Here is a 12,143-nt window from a genome sequence, read left to right on the forward strand (position 1 = left end):
GTACTAACCGCTGTTATTCAAAAGCGTACCTGTTACTAAGAGGTTCATTTTCACATACTGAGCCTAGTGGCAAAACATGTTCTCTTCCCAACCACTTACTTTACACCAGGATTGTTAGAATTTTCCCTAGTCCAAAAATATCCAGTTGGCTTTTTTGGGTAAAATCCCCATTAAAAAACCCACAATAAAACCCAAAAACCCACCTCCAAAAATATACTTCGAATTTTAAATTGAAATGAGAGCGTTAATGTGACTATAAATACTTTTTTCAATTACATTTCTCTCTAACACACCTAGTTTCAGAATTAGCCTAAAACAGGTGTTTATAAAGAGATTTCCAGAAGGGAATGCCATTAAAAGAAAATATTTTTGGGAATTTTGTTCGCGCTCAATTAAATTTGCTGTAACGGTGTTCAACTGTAAACTGGACCATAAAGCAATGAATGTGACAATATTCCCTTCGTTTTTGTAGTACATATTTACATACTAGTACAAAAAAATAAAATGTCTTTCTCCATGTGGCAGTTAATTACAAACCGAAACGCTTCACTTAAAAAAAAGAAACTACTAAAGATATACTTCTATTTTGTCAACACCACACTTGGATAACGCTGACCTTGAGGTACTACTTCACTATTTGACTAAAACGGAATCTTGAGTTAGGACGGCTGGCCCAGGGAAATGCACTTTTTTTTTCGCAAGGGAAGAATAGGTTTACGGAAGGAATTTTAACCCCTTCCTCCCCTTAGGATACACATTTCAATGTAAATGTAATGATAAAAATCATTAAGATAATTTATTTTTGGCTTATATGTTTTAACTCCCCCTACTCACTTAGGATGTACCATTTAGTCACAGTGAGATGATACGAATCCAGCTTGAGATATGTACTATGTTCCAAAATTAATTTGAAATCTGTCAGCCGTTTTACCGTGATGCGATCAAAAACAACAGATAACATCGAATTTGGACATTTTATTTTTCACCCTTTCTCGCCTCCACGTCGACGGAGGTTGAAATTGGACTTAAATGATAACGGCAGTGTCATTATTCATTTCAGTGACCTCGGAAACTATGGATTGGACACTAATATTGGTAGTTTTACATTACTTTTACACGTTTCCCCTTTTCTACCCTCACCCTTACCAATCATCATACCGATGAGTGGTAAACCTGAACTTAAACGGCATCTGGAGTGTCATCATTCATCTCAGCGACCCCGGAAACTATGAATTCAACACTAATATCGGTAGTTTTCGATTACTTTCACATATTTCCCTCTTTCAGCCCCTCAATCCTTCTCCCCCTCATATTGATGGGTGATGAATTTGAACTAAAACGGCATCGTGAGTATTACTATTAGTCTCAGTGACTTCGAAAACTGTGGATTCGACACTAATATCGGTCTATTTAAGTTATTTTTACGCGTCATCCCCCCATCACCCCCCTCGGCTGTTTTACCTTCACAGTATATTTTTGCAGGTTATAAGTCATGTGTGTACCAACTTGGGTGAAATTGCTCCAGGTGTTTTAGAGTTATGCTGGAACCTACATACATTTTTATACATACCCGTATGAAGAATATATAAGATCGTCCAACCCTAAGTTACTCTACAAAATCGTCTACTTTCTTCGTTTTTCTAGATATCGAAATAAAAGCGAATACCAATGGTACACAGTGTGTTTTAGAAAACGTAAATGGGGCTTCACGGATTCCCTTTGTGTGACTTGGAATTAGGAAGCTAGGGAATTCCGTAGTTTCAGGAGTACAACAGAACATGAATGCTTAAATACTACCTTTAAGAAGGAATATAGTTTTAAAAGTATGTAAAAAAAATAAATAAATAAATAAAATAATAATAATAATAATAATAATAATACAACCCAATTTTAGTCAATAAAACCCACTGATTTTTTTTTCCCTTTAAACAATCATGCTTTACACACTTACAACAACTTCCTCATCGATTTCCCGATTATTTTGGTTATTTCATCTCGGTATTGTTTTCTCATTTTCAGTTAGTGTAACAAATAAGATCCACAAATAATTTCAATGAATGATTATCTTTCTCCACTCCAGCGATAATGGTAGATTATACCAACATGTCTGAGTTTCTGGTTTCTCAACTATGCGATCTTTTCACTGAGCTCGCCTTTGTTCAAGTGCTGTCGGTTCACTCCCTTTAGCTAATATAAAGTGGACATATAAAAAAGAATTCATATCCCATCCTCTTGATTTTTTATCATATTACGTACTAACCTGCTTTCCATCTCTGACTTTCGATTAATTTCACAAATAATTGAAAAATACATACCTTCGTCTATACTCATTAAATCTAACAGTGTAATTGCTGGAACAGGTTTACTGTGCTTGAAAAGAAGATCCTTGAATTCTCTATTTAACGTGTCTCCACCAGAGTTGAAAATTGTAGACTGAAATAATAATAATAATAATAATTAATAAAATGTTTTGTACTTTTCTTTTTCTTTCTTTACAATTGAATATAATTTTGAGAAAAACGGGTGTTATACTTAGTTTTACCAATTAAGAAGAAAAAAGAACTAATTCGTAATTGAAGATCATTCACAATATGTAAAAAAAAGTGCAAAAGCATTCCAATTCAATACCAAATAACAGATAAATCTCATATGAAGTATTATAAAGCTTTAAAAATTCTTTTTAAATTTTCAAAATGTATTGCAGCATTAATTTTTTTAGTAGACTCATTAATAGGAAATAATGATCATTTGTAGAATTTATTTTCTATAATTACTGTGGTAGATACATTATTTAACATAGTAATTTATACATACATTATTAGATACATTATTTAGATACATTAATTAATATATATCTAGAAGAGAGAGTGAAAAAGAGCCTACATAATGAAGACGGCATTTCAGTAGCAGGTAGAATGATTAGGTGTATATGGTTTGCAAATGATATGGCGCTTGTTGCACAATCTGAAGAGAAAATCAATAAGATGTTAGAAAACGTGAGGGAGAGTTGTGAAGAATACGGGATGAAAATAAATGTTACAAAGACGAAAGCCATGTTGATTGTCACGAAGAGGTCGGTGTCAAATATACAAGTAAGAGGGAAAAAATAGAATAAGTGTATAGTTTTTGATACCTGGATACTTGTGGTTTCATGACTTAGTCCTAAAATGATTGAAATTGTATTCACACTCTTGACAAACCCATTTCTTTGTTTTTATAGTTATTATTGAGTGAATATATTAATGGGGTTGTGAGATTACCCCGCTTGGTATGAAATGTCTTATTTTATTATTTGTCAGAAAGAAGGTTTTACGAAATATTTCTCTCATTCTTCATTATTTATCTTTTGCACTGTTGAGGTTTACTATACATCCATCGTTTATCTCAAATAACATATATTATTCTCTGTTGAGATGAGGTAGACGTTAGAGATGCAAAAAAGCCGGCTTTTTTGAATCGATAGTTTTTTTCACATAAAAAGCCGGCTTTTTTGGAAAAAAACCGAGAATTTTGGAAATTTTGGATTTTTTCATTTTCATGATTTTTCTATCCAAATAGCTTTCTTATAGTATATTCTATAGTTAGATAAGATTTCCACGACCTGAATGCCATATTTAGCTCTGTAATTCACCATCAAGATGGATGGAGCACATATTTTACGAATTAAAGCTAACATGAAGAATGTAGTATTTGAGGGCAATTTTACAGGTTATTTAACTTTATTTTAACTTTTGAGTTATCGACATTTTTTTTTCCTTCTCTAGATCATTTTAGTTTGTCATCCGTGTTTCATTTCTAAGAGCTTAGTACTCCAGCTTCTAGCACGAAAGTTAAACTTACGTTTTTCTATATATCCGTCAAAGCATACGTTTTTCAATATGTCCGTCAAACCGTATTTCCACATTTCTGTTATACTGTAGTTGTGCAATGATTTAGCAATAATTTTCCAGATACAACCTTGAATACCAATTTATACAAATAATCAATAGCGGATTTAGAAAAGTACTTTGGGAGGGGTTTCTCTGATTGTTTCGTTTTCTAAAAAGTCTTAATTTTATTTGGGAACAGCTTGAAGTTTATGAGTACAGGCATAACTAATATTTCGTTTCGTTTATATGTTTAGCAATAATCTTCCGGATACAACCTTGAAGATCATTTTATACTGAGAATCAGTGGCGAATTTAAAAAAGTGTTTTGGGAGGGGTTTTCTTACTACTAATGTTTAGTTTTTCTAAACATTCGTAATTTTTATTTGACGGGAGCTTAAAGTTTATGAGTAAAGGCATAACTAATAGATATTTCGTTCGTTTTAGACATTCCACAACTTTGGAGAACAGGCTTCAGTCCGAAAGACCGATCCTCTAACCTTCGCAAAACCGTCACTGCTGGTAATTAGTAATAATAACGATTTAAAAACAATAAGAAAGGAAGTCGGCCAACTCCTACACTCCTAGTCGGCCAGTACACGCACTATTTCTACATTCTCAGATGGAATGAAGGAAGGCTTTGTCAGAATGGTCGAATGCTGGGTTGAATCCCGGACTTCCCGATAGAAGCGCAAAAGCCAACCACTCAGTCACGTTTGTTGTGCAGTTGTATTTAGCTTAACTTAAATATATTCCGTAGTCTTTTTTTTTTTGTTGTTTTGTTTTTTGTTCCGTAATGATATGTTGAATCCCTCTTGTTAAAAATTCAGAAAACTTGAGGACTGGGTAAACCATGATGGTGGTCAAGGGCGCCCATGTTGTGGTTTCCAAGGAGGGGCAAGTATAAGCGACGTTTCAAAAATAGTTTCAAATTTTGCTGTAACTAATGTAAAAATCCTATTGGATTTTCAATATTCTGAAGTACATTTTCCTCTAGGGGAGGCAAGCGCCCCCTTAACCCCCCTGATGGGCGCCCTTGATGGTGGTTATAAAAAACTTGACTGTAGAATTTCAAGAATATACAGAACCATGTGCAGCCTTTAATTGTATCACACAAATCTAAGTATTTCTCTTATGTTTTATTTTAATTTTATTTTGTTTCAAAAAGAGGGTATGGAATATTTTGAAGTAAAAATACTACATACAATTTTGCTAGTTATTTGTGTATTTTTTGAAAGAAGTTTTTACTCTGAGGGTTGGCTCGTTTACACCAGCTGTTTTTTTTTTAAATAACTGGTTTAAACTAAAAAAATTAAAAGAACAAAAATGCGAATCGTGTGAACTTCATGGTGACGTTTCACATGTCAAACCATCTGCATTAGTCTTATTTCCTTTTCACCTTTTAATCAAGGTGTCCCATGTTCAATTCTCGGTAGAACCACAACCCTTCTTTCATGTGTAAACCAAGTACTCTTTCGGATGTCAGTTTAAGCGAAAGTCTTCTCCTTGATAACCTCGGTATTACGTAAGGATGTTAAGCCTAAACATACAAAACGAAACCAAATTATATATTTCTGCATGCCTGTTGTTTTATAAAGAAGCGAAGGTTGCTTAAATATATTGATTAAAATTGGTAAAATTTATCGATTGCCTACTTAGCTTCCAACATTAGCTTGGATTGGACTTTCAATGATACCTACATACTAAATTTGTAATTTAATACCTCAGTTTTAGAAAAATAAACACACTGCTGAACAAGACTGCACTTATTTAATATAAAAACACATTTACGTGTGACGTCTGATGAGGATCTTGGATAGAAGATCGAAACGTCACGTGTAAATGTGTTTTTATATTAAATAAGTGCAGTCTTGTTCAGCAGTGCGTTTATTTTTCTGATTTTATTCGTAAGACGTTGACTATGATTGTGTGTCACTCAGTTTTAGCGTACTGATTATAATGCGTTGACCTTTAAATTTTACATGCAAATTAAATTTAACAGGATTTTCCCGTTATTGTTTTACATTTAAAAGAATGACGGGATTTTCCCGATGGCTAGGGCGGGAGTTTCTCAATTTAAGAAATTTACTGACCGGACTTCTTTAAGCTTATGGGACCTCTTCCAACATAACTCCGTTGTTGAATAATAACACCAAGGCGAAACAAACTTATTTCTGTGAATATGTAATATAAATACATAAAGCAAAATATCTAAATCAAAAAATCTGGTTTAAACCCCAAAAAAGCCTGGTTTAAACTGCCCCCCCCCAAAACGGGTTTTTGGCATTTTCAGAAACAACCATGGTTTTTGCCAGCTCTGCTTACTTTTGTATATAGGAGGTTAAAATGTGTTTTTATTATATACATTGGTTAATCCTTTGGAATTCATAATGTAAAAATGTTGAAGTAAAATTGTTTAAAATATCTTTTCGAAATTCATGGTTTACTTTCGAGGTTTTATATTATTATCGGCATCAACCACTAATTAAATGCCTTTCTGTGTTATAGAGAAGCGAAACAAAGTCTGCTTTTTCGATTTAAAGCAGAATTTTGAAAAAAGCCCAAAATTTCCCAAGCAAAAAAGCAAAGCAGAAAAAACCGAGGTTTTTTCCAAAAAAGCCGGTTTTTTTCCGAGCCCTTGCATCTCTAGTAGACGTTCATTGTTGAGCTGAAATTATACGAGTCAAGATTTCAATTGCAAGTAAGGATGCCCAAAGGACTATCTAGAGAGGGGGTATTGGAAAGTCTACACAATGGAAGTAAGTGGGACATTGATAATGAATTGAATGAATATATGGAACCTCTCGACAAAGACCATATCACAGCGGTAGATGAAGTTGAAGGTGAAATAACAGAAGATAATAGACATACACGTGAGTAAGTAGAGGAAGAAGATGAAGACATTGGAGATGTGTTTGTTCCGAGGGCTGGGCTAGAATTTTCCAGTGAACCACCAAAAGTTGGACGGCGACGGCTTCACAACATTTGAACATAATACCTGACCCAATGGGTGATGGGAAAACATTCACAACAGTCATTTTTGTTATTTATTTGACCAGAAATTGTGAACGTTATTATCGAGGAAACGAACAAGGGAAGCAAAAAGGAGTAATTTCTATTTGGATTGTAGCTTACTCGTCCAAACAAAAGACATAGAGGGATGTAAGTACAACTAAAGTGTATGCTGCATTAGTAATTCTTATTGCGGTTGGTCGAACTTATGGACATCGCACAAGCGCTTCACATCTGTGGAGAGGAAATGTAACTTTTCGACAACCTTTCTGTTCTGCTGACATGTAAAACTGCATGTCATGTGAAGTGCATGTTGTGCAAAAATGTACCCGAATGAACACTTCAAAATTGTTATTTGTTATACTGTGGCTAAGTACTAGTTTACTGCAACGATAACCAAAATGTGTACATTTTTTATTTTACAGGTGTCCAATACTGAATTTCTCTTGTGAATGATATAAAATTTGTTGTACTGTGCATTAGTTTAAATATTTTTAATAATTTGTAACACTGTATTTCAATGCTAAATAAAGCTATTCATTGAAAATAACAGAATCTAAAAACAAATCTTAAACTAAATCACAAAATTGTATTGGGGTAGGTAAAATAAAGGAGTCGAAAAGCTTGGTAACAGGAGGGTTAAGAGGAAGAAAATACTATTTTGTGGGACTTTGAATAAAGAGTTGAGGAAAAGACTCATAAAATGCTTCGTGTGGAGAATTGTGCTGTATGGATCAGAAACCTGGACATTACGCAAAAATGATGAAAAAAAGACTGGAAGCTTTCGAAATGCGAGTGTGGAGAAGAATGGAGAGAACCAGTCAGGTAGAGCGGAAAACGAATGAAATGTTAGAAATGGTGGGAGAAGGAAGAACAATTTTAAATATTATTAAGAAGAGGAAGAGAAATTGGTTGGGACATTGGGTAAGAAGAACCTGTATCATGAGGGACGTGCTAGAGGGTATGGTGGCAGAAAAGAGCGGGAGGAGCGAAGGAGACTACAATTAATGGATGATATCAAAACAGAAAAATCGTACGTGAAAATGAAGAGGTTAGCGGAAGACCGTGGAGCATGGAAGCTTCTCAGTTGCAGCAAATGACCTATGATAATAATAATGATGATGACTGTTAAAAATAAAATTTACAGCCCTGTTCAACAAAGTGCTTTTATTTTTCTTCTCAAAACTCTGTTGATAAGATTAAGTGTTAAATTAAGTGCAACTGACAGGACTTTTTACTTACCACATTCTCTAACTCTACACTCTGTGAGTTATTCTTTTCAAAATATTCTAATGCCGCCTGGAGTCTATCCATAGAAGATAAAAAAGCATCAAGACCTGATCCTCCATTGGCAATAGGTCCAGGCCCAGCACGAATTACAGGCTCTACTTCTTGACTTACACTGTAGAAACCAATGACATGGTCTAATGCGTTTAACGTTCTTTCAATATCTTAAGTCATGAGTTAAAGAAGAAGCAACATTGATTGAAAAAAAAATATTCTAACGTCCCACGGTTATTGCCCTTTAGGCTAAAGAAGACAATTATGATTAATTAAAGTGAATGATTGTGAAATTAAATTTTTGTGCTCTCCCATCGAGAATCGAACTCGAAACTTCGTGCACCAAAGGAACACGCACTAGCCACTTAACCAGTGCTAAAGGCCACAACATTGATTGAGCATGATGATACTAATACAGTAAACCTCTATTAACGGACAGTTCTCAACAGCTGACAGCCTTTCTTACCCAGACAAAAATATAAGTATTATTAATGAGAAAGAACCCTCCCTTTTACGTACACTCAGATATGGGCACGGACAGGAATTATTCTCAGCTTGGACGTATTAGCACAGAAAACGCTTTCTGCAATTTGAAAATTAACATTCAATCGATCCAGCAGTCACAAATAACCTTCGATCAAAAACCAGAGTCTGGAAGATTATACGGCAAAAACTGTTGCAATTCATAAACCTAAGAAATTCATAAACAGTCGATTGATTAGTTATCTAGTTTCAGTACTTGATAATAATGTTGAACGTTCTTATTGAGCTACTTTTACTTTTAATACAGTCACTAAGCGAATTAAAGGGCTTTTCTAGAGGTATGACTTGTACTTTACAATAAATTATATTTTGCAGTACACGCCCATACAAACACATCCCTCATCGATACTTTGGTTTCTTTACATAGAAAGATGTTTCCCTCATTCCCCCAGTAATTCGAATACTGGGTACAGTATTTCGATACTAGCCTGTATATATAGTGTATTTTAACCAATGTATTTACTGTATAGTACATAGAAGTACTATATGAGTTGTGACTACTATAAATGCGTATACTATACGCTTAAGTCGTGATTAACAACAAATTCTAATTGTTTACACTTAACTTTTTTTTTTCAGTTTGCCCAACTAACATGTGATTACACAAATATTAATGCTCAAGGGCCTCATTTCGTATCGATTTGTGCTAACGCAACACAATTTTTATGATAATCAACAAAGCAGTTGTAATTGCACATTGCAAATTTTGCGAAGACCGATACGCAGCGAGACTCTAAATTTAAATATGTTTATTATGATGCAGAATGCTTCATGTGGGTTGAAGGTAAAGCTTGTTAAATGCTGCACTGTTCTAAAGGTAAACGGCAACAACTGTCTACATACCGTGCTCATGTTGATTCGTTAATAATTGAAGTGCTTGGAGGATAAAGGTTGTATGTAACAAACTGAATATGATGGAAAAATTAACTTTCACAACTTTGTCCGTTAACATACTACCTTCATCGTTTCTAAATATATGCACTACGACGAGGACTCACCAAATAATGTATTAGGTAGCATGAGTACCATATAACACGTGCATGAACAGCCAGAATGCAACATTTCGAAAAATGTAACATAACACCTTTATACTCCAAGCGCTTCAATTTATATTGTGACGCGTGCGGATGGATTTTATATAAGTAATTACAACTTTATTTATTAATACGGCTTTTATCTTAATAATGAATAGCAAAGCACACTCATGTTCAGCATCATCATTATCTATTTTCAAATAAAGGCAAACCTGTAGGCAGGCAGCGTAAGTAGCGGAGTGGCAATTCTGAACTGTTAGGAATTAGCGTTAGTCACAGACTGAGATGATTTTGTATTATAAATAGATAAGATATTCGTTGTGCTTAAATTTTAAGTAATACTTAAAGTTATAGTTTAGATTAGTACGATGAAAATATTCACCACGAGTAAAGTCATAAAGTGAAATGCCTTGTGATTTCCTAATGACACTTTCCAATCAGTAATGAAGCCAAAGACACTTACAGCTCAAAACTATTTAAACCAATAATAACCAAATAGCGGCAACTATGTGTCATCAAGCCCGCGAATAAAAATAACAATATATGAATATTGTTCCAATTCTTTTCAATTCCATGCGTGACCGAAAAAGTGGCTAGCCACCATGATACTTAAATCGAGATCTGACTTAACTGTAAATATATTTTCTTTAACCATGCTTGGTTATGAAGCAGATATGGTCAATGGTACCGGGTTGATTTTCAGAAAAATACAGAATTCATATAGACTTTTTAACCGTTTGTGACTCAATCCGTAATTGGCCTACCCAAACGAAACATGAAGTAGAGTACGCAGAATAGAAAATACGAATGTGTGTTCTTAAATTGTCACCGCTGTAAGTTAATTTTTAAGTATCAATTTATTTTTAAATTGCATGACCCCAAAGCATAGTTTTTACTTTGTCTTGGCCTGCGGTGCATTATAAACTGTAGATCCTTGATTTAACACTATTTATTCAACTTACATTACAAAAGTGCACAAATTTCTGCGATTAATGTGAATGATATTAATGGATGCTTTGTTATTCACAAATATAAAACAGCAGAAAAATTATCGCTCTTAAAAATATATCCGTCTGCAACGTACGTATCTTCGATGATAGTTAAATAGCAGAAAAATTATCGCTCTTAAAGATATATCCGTCTGCAATGTACGTATCTTCGATGATAGTTAAATAATCTTAGGTTTCTTCCCTTTTATGAGGTTCATAGGGATGAGCACTTAATAGATAATAAATTTCCTAATAATAATATCTCTTAAGCTTATCAAAATCCCAATAGATGAAAAAAAAAACGGCTTAACGATAATAATAGACACATATTAAACTTGTTGAAAAACTCAACTAAAAGCATCCTCTAATACCGCAGACAACAACAAACTGTTTCCAACAGCAATCGTAGTCTTCGTAAGTGTATATTGAAAACAAACAGCAATCGTAGTCTTCGTAAGTGTATATTGAAAACCAAAAATTTAAGTTAGCGAACACTTTACTTTACGAAGTTTCCTCCAATAAACAGATAATGGAAAATTATACACTGATGGAATGAACGTATCCTTGTGTTCGAGATGCTTAAAAAATTAGTGGAGGTTACAAGTAGGGACATACCGAAGGAGAAAATCCATGGGATTCAAATCTCCCGTAGAGAAACGGAAAAAAAAAATGGGACTTTAGAAAACCGAATAGTTATTTTCACATTAACTTTTAACAGTGGCAAATATTGAAACCCTCACCCTATCCCAAATGAAATTTCTGTCTATGGTTCTCGTTACAAGACGTGGCCAGATTGTTTCATTCAATTTAAAGGATTGTAAAGAATTATTTAGGAACTCAATCAGGAGATAAATGTACTAATTCATTAAGGACTTTGGTTTATATATTTACCCTATCTGTCCGTGTATCCGTCTGTCTATCCGGAAGACACGAAACCTTAAGAACTGCTTGATGGATCACCATCAATTACCGGATGTAGATCGAAAAGTAGGAATCGAGTTTATTAATGGAAATTACATTCAAACCAAAAATGGTAGAACCATTTCCGGTTTTAACGTATCAGAAACTATTGAGCAAAATCGGTATTAGACACGGAGATGATGTTTTCTGGAATCAAGCGTCCCATTTCTACTCTAATCGCTCAACGAAAACCGGAAGTGCTAGAAACGGATTATTACTTCCAGTTTCAATGTAAATTGAGAAAATATCACATCAAACAAACAAACCACACTACTACAAGTGATGTACCCATAACACTGCTCCTTATTTATCTCTAACATTTACCTACAATTTATTCAAGAGTTCACGCACATTTCACTTTAAATCAGACAGCAGAAAAGATAATTTTGAAATGTTAAATGATAGTTTGAGTTGTTACTAATTTTTAAACTGCTCAATGACCTCCCACAAGAAACACA

At 34.0% G+C, this 12,143-nt stretch overlaps 1 protein-coding gene across 1 annotated transcript in view; it reads right to left on the minus strand.

Annotated features, from left to right (window-relative positions):
- Positions 1-12,143, minus strand: part of Exo70 (exocyst complex component 7) — a 63,509-nt gene that overhangs the window by 36,583 nt on the left and 14,783 nt on the right. Inside the window, exons 3-4 of the mRNA XM_081731477.1 lie at positions 8,121-8,329; positions 2,316-2,433 (exon numbers count right to left, since the gene is read on the minus strand). Coding sequence (XP_081587603.1) covers positions 2,316-2,433; positions 8,121-8,329 — 327 coding nt within the window. The remainder of the gene's footprint in view (positions 1-2,315; positions 2,434-8,120; positions 8,330-12,143) is intronic.

The sequence above is a fragment of the Thermobia domestica genome, chromosome 11 (genome assembly GCF_964235325.1).
Source record: "Thermobia domestica chromosome 11, izTheDome1.hap1.1, whole genome shotgun sequence".
Taxonomy (NCBI): Eukaryota; Metazoa; Arthropoda; class Insecta; order Zygentoma; family Lepismatidae; genus Thermobia; species Thermobia domestica.